We start from the raw sequence: 13,368 nt of genomic DNA on the forward strand, positions 1-13,368 counted from the left end.
AAAAAAAAAAAAAAAAAAAAGAAAGAAAGAAAGAAACTTTGGTTGTGGAATGCTGGGCAGGACATTTATCTTTTAAATTATTTGTACATTATTCAGTGACAATCACATGGTGATTAGAAGGGAGGCAGCTGAAGGTGTTAGGAGCCGAGGTTTGCCTGACAGACAATCAGCCGGGTAAGACAACGCTTACCCAGATTCACTCTGTCTGTGATTCTTGAGTTATAATATAACATGAAAACCACGCACCCAAAGGCCGTGGTGTTCTCTAGTTGAGGACCTACCTCTGAAGCGTCCAGGGGGGAGCTTGGATTTACGGTGATTTCCACGTGCACTGTCTTGATACTGTGCTCCAGGGCAAATGCCCTCCTGGACACACAGACAGGGGCTGAGGCCCTGCAGGGCGGGGAGGGGACTCCCCTCGCAGGGAATGGTTCAGCCAGCAGAGAGGTCACACCAGGCCGGGGTCAGCAGCCCCACTGGGGTGAGGAATCCGCCCGGCTCTCTCGACCTCCTCCTCCCCTCCTGACCCAGGAGGTCAGGAAGAGAGAGAACTGGTCCTGGCTCTGCACTCAGAGACTCTGTCCACTCAGACCGCTGCTGGGTGATCTCAGCCAAGGGATTGAAACTCCGAAGCTCCACTGTAAACAGGGACACAAACTCCATCTTCCTTCTAGAATGTGAAGATTCCAGGTGACAGTTCATGAAGAGATACTGGCCGGCCCCTAGCAGTTGCTCAAGGACAGAAGCTCTCATTATCGTTGCTGCTGCTGTTTTCTCTGCCGCCCGCCCGCCCGCCTTCCGCTACAGTGAGGGAGATTTTCCCGCTGGAGTGCTCACATTAGCACTGGACCCTGTGAGCCTCCCAAGGCTGGGATATCCTTTATCCTTTTACCTTTGGTCACAATCGCAGGAACCTGGCCCACCTCTCAGAAAAATGGGCCAGGCAGGGAGGAGACACAGGCAAACCCAGCCGGCTCTTCAGGCCGGCACCTGAAGGTCAGGTCCATCCAACAGGAGAGTCAGGATCCCAGAAAGAGCCCCAGGCACAGGCTGGGGCATGAGTTGCACTCTGGGGTCCCACAGAAACTCCAAAATTAATTCACAGAATTCCACCTAGAGGTTACAGAGGTTGGGGGTCCCCCCTTCTGGGGGCCCAGGAGGCTGGGAGCCACTCTCCAGGCAGGAGGCACAACTGTGAACTCTGGGGCTGTCCTCTGTGGTCACCCCTGGTGGTGGTGGTACTGGGTCTGCCACCCTCAACTGTGGGCAAACAAAGGCGGGGTGGAGGCTTAGTCACCTCTATGGCCCCCATGCCGAGCACATGGTAGGCTTTGGATGAATGTTCCCTGGATGATTGAAGCCGTCAAAATCAACGAAAGAGATGGTCATTAAATGACCACTGCATCAGGCCAATGGGTGAGTTGATTAGCTCACGAGGATCTCTAGATGCCCCAGTGGCCCGAGTGGGCCTCTCTCTGGGTCACGTTGGGGAACAGAACCTCTCGGTGGAGGGAGATTTCTAGCCACAAGGAGGAAGGAGCCCCACAGAGCCAGAGGAGCTCTTCTTGCCTCCACCACCACATTCTCCGCCAGGCGCTGGGACTCTGATTTGTTTTGCCCGGGTACCCCATAAGCCAAGTGCCCAGGCCTGAGCTGCAGCCCCTTGGGGCAGGGAAAGCTGCTTCTAGCTCACACAGAGGTACTGTGGGCTCCCAAGCCATGCTCTCAGGAGAGTGCCACCGTCTAGTTTCACAAGGGCACCCACAGGTGAGGAAATGTCCTGTTCTGCAAGTTGGATCAGTAGCCAGACTTAAGCAAGGAAGTAAGAAGTGAGGTCTGGTGCTCACTGCCTTCATGGTGTGTCCCAGGCAACCCGAGCTCCCGAGAGTCCTTAACAGGTGGGACATAAACAAAGGGTCCCCTGCCAAGAAACGGGGAGTTAAAATCTAACCAGCTGTTTCACCTCTCAGAACTTTGAATGTGTTAATGCACAATGGTGACTTTCTTAAGAGGGCTCTGCAATGTGGCACCTTCCTCCCCTCACAACTCCTCTGTGATCTATAGATGCACTCTTTGGATTGTAAGTGACAGATCCAACCCGCGCTTGCTGGGGTCAAAAGGAGAGTGCAGGGCCTCATCCCATGACCTCCGACAGAAGGGGCAGAACGAGGCTGAACCCCAGGGCCCTACAAAACAAGGCCTCGGCACCAGCAGGACCCTCTTCCCGGCCTCTCCACTAGTCTCCCCCTGCCTGCCAGCTCTCCTGGCTCTTCTGCCGCCTTCTTCCGTGGCGACCAGGAGCAGGGGAGGCAGTAACACCTGCATTCGCTTCTGCAGAGCCCAGGGCCAGATCCCCATGGTCCTGATTCTCCAGGGAGTCCTGGGGGACTGACCTGAGTCTTGTCCACATTCCAGTGGGTGCGGGTGGGGGCTCTGGGATGGCATTTTTCATGAGACCTTGGGTCAGAAGACAGGTAGAAGAGTTCTTTGAAGGCAGACAGTCCCAGAGTAAGGGGTGTGGGTTGTTTGGTGGGGGAAAAGAGAGGGGGCTCAGGACACTGCGGGGAAGACAAAATAAAAGTCAACCACTGCCTTTTAAAATATGGTTTGGGTTTAAAAATAGAGAAAAAACCTTCTCCCTCTCCTGAATTTTGTACTGTGTTTCAGTGAACTTCATTTAAATCGAGTATTTAAAAGATCTCATTCTCTTTTTGTCCTGAGATTTGAAGTTTTAACCAAGCCTTATTTTTGCATCTTGGTCTTAAAAACCAGCAGGGGACATGCTTATTGAAGGAGTGAAAGAAAAGGTGACCTGGTCTGTGAGCGGTTGGGTAGCAGCCTGGTGGGGCTGACCCAGCATTGCAAGGCCCCATTTCTCTGTCACCCCACCCCCCGCCGGTTTCCAGCTGAGTCATGTTTTGTGGAACCATCCAGAGTGGATCCACAGGTGTGAGAACACTTTCAGGTCCTAGATGAACCCTCTCCACTTTCACTGGGAGCAGATGACACTGCTCTTGGTGTCCTGCCATACCAGTCCTGCTGCCCAGCTGGGATGGCACATCTACCTGTGTTTCTTCTCCTTAGACGGGAGCAGGCCGCCTTGCTCTGCTCACCACATATCCTCAAAGCCTAACTCTGTGCCCGGTGCACGGTGGGGCTCCGCTGGGTGACAATGTTGTGGTCACTGGAAGAGTTCCAGCGCTTGCTTTGTAGATACTTATCTGGGTCCTTCCTGATTTCTCTTTCTTCTTTCTCAGAGGACTTCAGCTGTGAACCCAAGATCCGCGCAACCACCTGAGGACGGTCAGGATACAAAAGGGAAGCAGGGGGACCCACCCGGAAGCCCTGACCACAGGGACTTGTCCAGGTAGGGAGCCCGCCCTGGGGTGGACACAGCGAGGCATGGCCGGCTTGCTGCCCCTCCAGCATTTGCTTTGCTCTGGTGGCTTTGGGAAATTTACCTGTACACCTGTGAGAGGTCCCTGTGGTGAGGCCATGGCTCCTAGACCGCCCTGGGCTGGCCACACCTGCACTGATTAGAGAAGTAATGGTTTCTCTGCTGCAGGTGAAATTAGTATTTACACACTCCCCGGAATTAGTAATTGACACTCCAGGTTAGTTAGCTGTACGGTCAGACCTGAACATGGGAAAGATCAGGGCTTCCAGGAGGACACCGGAGACCACGTGGCCTGTGCTCCAGGCTGGAGGCTGTGTAGGCACCCGACCTTGGAACAGGGGCTTCAGGGAGCAACTCCTAAAGCCACCCAGGGAGGCGGGAAGCCGAATTCCAGAAGCCCACGAGGTCACCCTGTGGCAGGGGGACATGGCCAGTGAGCCCCGGGCCATTGGTCAGTGGCTCCTCGTTATGACTCTCAGCCAGGCCCTGGTTTCCCTGCCGTGGCTCCCTCCTGGACCTTTCTCCACATCACATTCTGAACCTATAGTTTTGGGGGTATTCACAAGCCCAGGGCAGCAGACTCAGTCCCCAGCAAAACAGGCCAGAAACCCTGGAGCTAATTAGTAACTACTTGTGGGTTCAACTCCCAGAAGAGAATAGCCCCCTTGAACAGTCAGAGTTGAACTTCCAAGACTCCTGATCATACAGCCCTGAAGGCACAAAGGAACAGGAGCTCACGGAACACAATGCAGAAGTCCAGCCATGAGCCCGTCACAGACCTCGGAACTGGAGGTGGCAACATGCTTTGTAATAGCTCCTCAAAACCTGAAGACCAAGGCGACATTGTGTGCTTTGGGTACCTAAGAGTGACCCCTGGTGGCAGGAATTGCCACACCTGGGGGTATTCCTTCCTGGGTGGCTTGGGCTGTGTGGTTTCCACAGGAAATACTTGGAACCTCTCAGCATCAGCCTTAGATTTCCTTCTTTCTTTTAGTAATTTTTAGTTTTCAATGGACCTTTATTTTATTTATTTATATGCGGTGCTGAGCATTGAACCCAGAGCCTCACATGTGCAAAGCAAGTGCTCTACCACTGAGCCACAGCCCAGGCCCCAGCCTTAGATTTCTTTAGGCAAATGATGATCAATGTGGTGGCACATTATTCTTTGTTGAGGGCCTCGGAATGATGCCTTGAACAGCAGGCACCTTTGACCCCTGCCCTCTGCCAACAGTGGTGCCTCCTTGCCTCTCCAAATCCCAGAGGCTGTTACCTGTTCAGTCTGTTTATCAGGGTATTAGGACATAGGATTTTTATTGGTACTGGAGATTGAACCCAGGGGCACTTTACCACTGAGCTATACCCCCAGCCCTTTTTATTTATTTTGAGAAAGAGTCTTGCTAAGTTGCTGAGGCTGGCCTTGAACTTGTGATCCTTTTGCCTCAGCCTCAATTTTAATGTTCAGTTCTAATCAGACCTCTAAACTGGCTCCAAGGATCATGAAACCAGTGAATGGTATTATCTTTTCTGGAATCCAGTGCAAGGGAAGCACTACTGGCTAAGACCAAGTGTCCAGTTTTCTCCCCTCCCCATCTTTCTGGGGCCTGTGTCACAGCAGGACTGAAGAGCAAGATGTGCACAAAGGTCTTCAGCTTTAGACAATTATTAGTCAACTATTTCTGCTTGAAGAAGAACTGCCTCTCATTGGCGGGCAGATTGAGCATAAAAGAGCTGCCTTCCAAGACCAAGCCCAGAGCAGCAGCTTCCTGTTCAGGGTAGAAAACAGGACTGCTGGGACTGGGGTGCAGCTCAGTAGTAGAGGGCTTACCTAGAGGGAGCAAGGCCCTGTGCGCTGCAGAACAAAATCAGGATTATCCTCAATAAATGGCTGCATTTCCAGCAGCTGGCCTCTGACTTCCCCAGGAATTGACCATGAGTCTGTCCCATGTGAAGTCAGGATGCCTGAGGAGGAGAGATGGGCACCAGCTCCTGAGTCACAGGAGCCTTGGCCACCAGCAGGATAGCCGTCGTATTTAATGCTCATATTGCATTTGTGTGCCAGATGCTGTGTCATGGGCTCTGTGTACAAAATTAAAGTTTGCCTTCTGTGAACCAGTTCCCTTGTGACACGGCCTTGCTCAGCAGGCTGGTGAGCATACCCAGGGCAGCTGGCACTGGGACACCCCTCCACTGAGGCCTGGTGTTTTGGGGCCTCATGGTAAAGGGACCATCACCAATGAGATGCCCGTTGGTCTGGCCACACTGTCCCCAGCCCCGTGGGTCAAAAATATCCCAGAAAAATCTGCATTTGTCCTGAACATTTGCCATGTTAGGTATGATAAGTAGTCTAGAGGTGACTGCAAGTGTTCAGGAGGATGTACCCTGTCGATGCGTGTAATGGAATCAGGCTTCACTGGATTTTGGTGTCTGAGGGGTTCTGGAACCAATCCCCAGCAGATATGGAGGGGCAGCTGTGCAGAGAGGCGCGTGTTGGTGTTTCCAAGGCTTGTCTCTCAGCCCATCTTCTTCACTCCACAGATGAGGAAACAGGTTTAGACCATCACATAATCTGTCTTGGCAGCAGGAAGTCCATTGCTTGGCCCTGAGGGTTCTCTCTGTCTTTGAACTATACTAGAAGTCAGGGTTTACACTTCCCCAAAGGGGGTACGTTCTCCACTCAAATAGAAGGAGCTTGGGGTCCCTTCAGCTCAACTGCTTTGCTTCTTGGTTGCCACGTGGTGTCGCTGTGGTAACTTGGCCCTGTATAGTCCAAACCCTGAAGATGCTGGGTGGTGCTCCCTGCCATCTCTGACCAGCCTTGCATTTTGGAGGGAGGATGCTCCTGCCCTCCCAGGTGAAGCTTAGCCCCAGGTAACACTTCATACTGCCCAGCAAAGACGCCTAAGCACAGCCACCTGGGTACCTGTGTCTAGAGTGCTTCTAGGCCTGCTGTGTCTTGGAACCCTTCCCTCCTTGGGTACCAGCAACCAGGGATGGGGTAGCCCTTTCCTTTAAACCTGCAAAACACAAGCTTCCCCATAACAGAACCATTAGATTGCATCACAGGAAATTACTATTTCTGTAGGTGAAAAATTGTTGGATATCTGCCATTTCCTGTGTTCCAAATCACACTTGCTTATCTTTCCAAGGAAGGCTCCAAGCCAACTTGAAAGATGACTGGCTTTTTTCCAAGGATGACTCTGGGTGATCCCTTGGGGAATTTCTGGCACCTATGTCACTAAGAAATGGAAACTCACTTGCCTAGAGCCTCAATATTATCCAGTAGTTCTCAAACTTGAACGGGCATCAGGATCACCTGCAAGGCTGGTGCCGATGCAAACTGCTGGGCTTCTCCTCCAGGGAGTCTGGTCTGGGTAGGTCCAGGGTGAGGCCTGGGAACCAGTATTCCTAACAGATTAAAGGTGCTGTGGCTTGAATGGGAGGTGTCCCCCAAAAGCTCACGTGGAGATTGCAAGAAGGCTTAGAGGAGAAATGATTGGGTTATGAGACCCTAAACTCATCGAATTAACACCCTGATAGGGATCAACTGAGTAGTAACTGATGGCAAGTGAGGTGTGGCCAGAGGAGGTGGGGCATTAAGGGTGTGCCTTTGGGGTGTATATTTGTATCTGATGAGTGGAGTCTTACTCTGCTTCCTGATCATCACATGAGTCGCTTCCCTCCACTACACTCATCCGCCATGATGTTCTGCCTCACCTTGAGCCCCGAGGAATGGAGCCTACTATCTATGGATTGAGACCTCTGAAACTGTGAGCCCCAAAATTAACTTTTCCTCCTTAAAATTGTTCTGGCCACATCTGTTTGTCACAGCAGTGACAAAGCTGCCAAAAACACCAGGTGACACTGGTGCTGAAGATCCAGGCTGTGCTCTGAAGATTGCAGCATGTGCTATGCCCTTGTGTGGAGCCGGGGCTTGGTGCTGTTGGGGTTCAGATGAGCAGATGGTGGGGGAACTTGAGCTTAAGGGGCACCTTTCTGAAGCCAAGGCAGGTGGGGGCAGAATTCTTGAGTCAGACCTCTGGAGGCGGAGCAGGAAGTAAGCAGACTGGGTGGAGTTTTATCCTGCAGGTAACAGGCAGCCAGGGAAAAGCTCTGTGATTTTTTTTTTTTTTTTAAAACCAGGGCTTAGGCATTCCAGGAAAGGTTCAGAAGATGAAGTTAGAGACCCTTGATCAGTGCTCAGGAGGGTGGAATCTGAAAGGGCCATCAGGGATGTCCTGTGGTTGGGATGGTGGCCTGAACCCAATCCCAAGGTAGAATTTAGGACACCTGCTTACCTGGGTATGGGCAGAAGGTTGGAGTTGAAGATGATGCTAAGGCCTTGCACCAAGATCCCAGAAGAAAGACCCACACTGGAAACTGGGAAACAGAGTATTCCACCCCAGAAAGCTATCTGGGGAAACTGGAGCTTAGGCTGTTTACGGAATGCCTGAGGTTATCTGCGGGGACTCTGTTGGCCTGGCTTTATTAAAGCAGGCCCCTGACAATGGGGAGAGTGAGTTTAATGGGGTGATGGTGGCCCCAAATCCTAAGAGATCCTCAGGGCAGTTTCAGTCACTTATGCAAGTTACTCGGCTATGGACCCCTTCCAGTCCCCGTGTTTGTGTGCCTTTATGCTGTGTTGGAGACGGCAGGAGAGATCAGCGTTGGGGTGGACCACAGTAAATGGAACCATGCGGGCCGTGACTCCCATCCCCCTGGATGATGGGATTCACCTGGGTGTGGGGTAAATACTTCATTTCCTAGGCCCCAGCAGGGCCCTGAAGCAGTGCTCCTCACTGGGGAGTAAGCTGTTTCTAGCAGGTGATTCTTGTGAGCAGGGAAGTTTGTGAAACCGTGAGCTCTTGCCAGGCCCACCTGACCAGAATGGCCTAATTTTTGGCTTTTTCAGAAGACAAACTCCTCTTTAGAATAAAAAAAATCCTTGGTGTTTGTGGAGTAGCGGCTTGGAAGAGTAGACACCGTGGCTTGGAAAGTGAAATAACTGGTTTCAAATGCAAGGCAAGAGTGTCAGCTGTCACCGCCCACCCCCATCATGAGCGGGCATCGTCCGCCGCCTGCACACTGGGCCAGGTGAAGCTCATCCCATCCACCTGCTCTGCATGGGTGCATGCAGAGGACCTGAGGGGCCACAGGAGGAGACCAAGGCCCAGAAAAATGAAGGAACTTGCCCTGGGCCACATAGACATGAGGGGCACGAGGGCTACCAGACTCCAGCTTGGTCTGATGCCACCAAAACCCAGAGTTACAACCATAAACTGGCTCGCAGGAGTCTGAATGTATTTATGTTGTGGCCTTCATAATTAAGGAAGCAAACCTCAGTCAATCCTTAAATTTTAATTTCCCGGTAAACAAATTCGGTTCTTAGAGAGAAGAAAAACTCGGGAAGGTCCAGTCTGTTGGAGCAGCAGTGAGTGGGACCAGCTCCCAGCCACACAGCCTGGGTGGCCGAGCTCTGTTCTTCCAGAGTGTCCTGAAGGCCCAGATCTGCTGCTTGCTCTGCCCAGCCAGGGAGTGTCCTTGTCCTGCTCCTGACTCATTATTTACCTCTGGCCGGAAGTAAACTCAGAGCAGAACGGCAGAGGGGGAAGGAGTGAGCCCTGACTTTTGACACTGGTGAAGGGACATCTGGGCTGAGTAGGTGGTGTCTGCTGCTTCCTGCTCCTCTGGTTTCAACAGGCATTTTAAGTTTTCAGATGAGGGGAAGAGGAATATTTTTCCCTCGTGAGATCATCCCCATTAACTGTAACAGCTTGGAACCAAGGAAAAAGTGGAAAGCTGAGGGGAAACGTCACCAAGGCCCCTGCCATGTAGACAGCTGCTCTTAAAATACTAGTGCCTCCCTCACACTTTTCCGGGTTTGTTTTCTAATTCTTTTCTCGGGTGCGGGAGAGCTATATTTTCGATATATACATTTGTTATTTTAGTCAACTTTTGTGTCACTGTGACCAAAATACCCAAGAAGAACAACTTGGAGGAGAGAGAATTCATTTGCGACTCTGAGGTCTTAGACCTAGACGGCGACTCCACTGCCCTGGGCCCACGGTGGGGCAGCACGAGGGGGCAGAAGGGCCCAGCAGAGGAGACTGCCCAGCTCATGGCAGAGTCCGGAAGCAGAGAGAAGGGGGAAGGGGACAGAGGGACGATGCGCCCTTCCAGGGCACGCCCCCAGCAACCCATCTCCTCCAGCCATGGCCCGTCTCCTACCGTCACCACCCGTCAGTCCATTCAAACCAGGACGGACTGATTAGGTTCCAGCTCTCGTAATCCAGTCACTTTAGCTCCCAATATTCCTGCATTGACACAGGAGCTTGGGGGATGCCGCCTATCCAAGCCACATCATATGTGTGTGTATATGTAGATATATAGGATGTTCATTCTATGTATATACACACACACTTTCTGTGTGTGTGTGTGTGTGAGATCAGCTATTCTAAGAGCGATTTTAGGTTTGCAGAAAAATTAAACAGATAGTATGGTGAGTTCTCATTTGCCCTCTCCTTCATACATTTCTTCAGTTATCAATATCGTATATTAACATGATGCATTTTTTACAATTCATGAGTCGATATCAATGCCTTATGCTTGCGTCTGGCCTTTACGTTAGGATCACGGTGCTGTTCCGGCTCTGGGTTGACAGATGCATAGTGTCCTCCATCACAAGACCATAGAATCGAGCTTCATTGATTTAAACGTCCTTTGCTCCACCTATCGGTCTCCCTTCATCCCCCTGGCCATCACTGATTCTCTTCTACCTTTTTAAAAGCCGTCTCTATAGTTTCTTTCTTTTCCTATTATTTTAACAAGTTGGCATGAAATGCATACTGAGAGGCCTCTAAATCTGAGAGCCTGGTGAGGTTCTGCCACACCTGTGTGCTTCTGTATTCACACCCAAATCTAGACTTCAGAGTGTTCTCTCATGCTCCTTCCTGATCTCTCTGCCCAAGAGAGTAACCATTCTGATGTTGTCACCATTGATTAGTTTTGCAAATTCTTGAATTTCACCCAAATGGGATTAAAAAGTGAGTTCTGTTTAGTAACTGGTTTCTTTTACATGTTGCTACTTGTTGATTTTTTTTTTAATATTTTATTGTGGTAAAAATGCAGAATGTGAAATTTACCATCTTAATCATTGCTAAGTGTGCAATTCGGTGGTAGTAAGTATGTTCACATTGTTGTGTAACCAGTGTCTCCAGTTTTGAGGTCATTAATTTCAGGCCTTTTTAAATATAGGGGTTTCAGTGTTCTATGTGCCTCTTGGGTCCTTTTTTAACTGTAGACTACAAATTCTGGTATTTGTGTTTTCATTTTCATTCAATTTAAATACTTTCTGATTTTCCTTTGACTCCTTTAGAATTATGTTTTTTAGTTTCCAAATAGTTGGAGATTTTCTGGATATTTTTCTGTTTTTGCTTTCTAATTTGATTCCATCATAGTCAGATAAAATACATTGGATAGTTTGAATTATCTTAATTTTATTGAAACCTGTTTTTTAAAAGATTTTTTTTTAGTTGTCTATGGACCTTTATTTTATTTATTTATTTATTTTATTTATTTATTTATTTATTTATGGTGCTGAGAATTGAACTCGTGCTTCACATGTGCTAGGCAAGCACTTTGCCACTGAGCCACAACCCCAGCCCTGAGACCTGTTTTAATGCAGAGGATACGTATGGTCTGTCTTGTAAATGTTCTGCCTGTACTTGAAAATTATTTTGCTGCTATTGGATGGTGTTCAACACGTGTTTACTAGCTAAAGATGGTTGATCATATTGTTCAGGTCTTCTACATGCAAACTGATTTTCCATCTACTTGTTCCATCAAATATTGAAGGGGGCGTGGAAACATCAGAACATAATTGTAGATTTATCTATTTCTCCTTTTGAGTCTATCAGTTTTTACTTCATATTTTGAAGTTCTGTGATTATTAGATACATAAAAAAATTTTTAGAATTTTTACATCTTTTTGGTGAATTGAACCCTTAGGCATTATGAAATGATCTTCTTCGTGCCTGTAATATTCTTTTCTCCAAAATCTATGTTGTCTGATATAATACAAACAATGATTTTGTTTTGATTGCATGGTATATCCCATCCTATTCTTTTTATTTTAATTTATTTGTGCCTTTATTGTAGGCAACATAGGATTTTGTTTTATTAATCTGCTCTGAAAATCTCTGCTTTTTAGTTGGAGTAAATATGTAAATATTTATTACATTTATATTTAATGACATTATTAACACAGCTGGTTTAGTTCTACAGTCTACAATTATATTTTCTATCTATCCATATCCTTTCTTTTTTCTTTTTTGATTAATTTGTTATTTTTATTTTTGATTTTTTGGTACTAGGGATTAAACTCAGGGGTACCCTGACCACTGAGCCATATCCCCAGCCTTATTTTGTATTTTATTTAGAAACAGGGTCTCACTGAGTTACTTAGCACCTCACCCTTGCTGAGGCTGGCTTTGAACTCTCCATCCTCCTGCCTCAGCCTCCCAAGCTGCTGGGATTACACATGTAATTTGTTATTTTTATAATTCTATTTTTCTCCCCTTTGACTTATTATCTACAAGTATATATGCTATTTTAGTGGTTGCTTTAGGAACTATGCTATACCTCCTTAATTTACCACAATCAGCTTTTAAGTGACATTTATGTCATTTAACATTTTAGAAGACTCTTAACTGTAAATCTGTTTTTCCTCTTTTAGCCTTATGCTAATTTTGTCAGACACTTTACTTCTATGTAAGTTACAAATCCCATAGCACATGTTTTTATTTTAAACACCTACTTATTGGGGGCTGGGGTTATAGCTCCGTTGGTAGAGTGCCTGCCTGCCTTGCATGCACAAGGCCCTGGGTTCAATCCCCAGCATTGCCAAACAACAACAACAACAAATAAAACTCCACCTACTTATCTTTTTTAAAAATATTTATTTTTTAGTTGTAGTTGGATACAATACCTTCATTTCACTTATTTATTTTTATGTGGTGGTGAGGATCGAACCCAGGGTCTCACATGTATGAGGTGAGCGCTCTACTGCTGAGCCACAACCCCAGCCCCCACCTACTTATCTTTTAAGAGAAATTTAAATAGTAAGTAAAGTGTTTATTCTTTTGTGTAGGTCTTGATCATCAGGTTACCACCTGGTCTTTTCTATGGCTTAAAGGACTTCCTTTAACATTTCTTGAAATGTAGGTTTGTTGGTGGTTAATTCTTTAAGCATTTGTGTGTCTGGAAAAAAATATTATTTCACCTGAATTTAGAAAGATATTTTCTATGAGTAAAGAATCCTTCTCCTTTAGAACTTTAATGACACCACCCGGCTGTATTTGACTTGTGTTATTTCCAGGGACATATTTGGTGCCATCCTTTATCTTTTTTTTTTTCTTCCCCTAGCTACCTCCAATATTCTTTCCTTTTCCCCTGATTTTAATCGATTTGGTCACCACACGCCTTGGTGCGGAGTTTTCCCTGCTTGTGCACGGAGTCAGCTGAGATTCCTGGTGTGTAGGTTTCTAGTTTACATTGCATTTGGAAACTTTTCAAATATTTTTTCAAATAGTTTCTTACTTCCCCTCTCTTGGGGACTCCAATATCACACATGTGTTCGGCTCCTGGAAGCCATCCGACAGCTCGGTGACGCCCTGTTCATTTCTGTGTCGTTTGGTACCTTTCTATCGCTGTGTCTTCAAGTCCACTGAGTTTTTTCTCTGCGGTGGTTAATCTGTCATATTCTCTCACAGTGTGCTTTTCACTTTAAACATTGTAGTTTCATCTCCAGAAGTTTGATGGGGGTCTTTTTATGTCTTCCGTGTCTGTATTTAATATACATTTTTTAATACGGGGTAAAAATGGGAGTTCATAACCCACTCGAATCAAATGTATGAAATATGATATGTCAAGAGCTATGTAACAACTAATAATAATAAAAAAAGAAAAAACATATA

The 13,368-nt window shown here is 47.6% G+C and overlaps 1 protein-coding gene across 24 annotated transcripts in view; it reads left to right on the top strand.

The window, feature by feature from the left end:
* The window catches only part of Tacc2 (transforming acidic coiled-coil containing protein 2), a 176,474-nt gene that overhangs the window by 20,103 nt on the left and 143,003 nt on the right, over positions 1–13,368 (top strand). For all 24 annotated transcript variants that reach the window (XM_048791321.1, XM_048791326.1, XM_048791323.1 and 21 more), the window contains one exon: positions 3,258–3,367. In XM_048791321.1, coding sequence (XP_048647278.1) covers positions 3,258–3,367 — 110 coding nt within the window. The remainder of the gene's footprint in view (positions 1–3,257; positions 3,368–13,368) is intronic.

This window comes from Marmota marmota, unplaced genomic scaffold (genome assembly GCF_001458135.2).
Source record: "Marmota marmota marmota unplaced genomic scaffold, marMar, whole genome shotgun sequence".
Taxonomy (NCBI): Eukaryota; Metazoa; Chordata; class Mammalia; order Rodentia; family Sciuridae; genus Marmota; species Marmota marmota.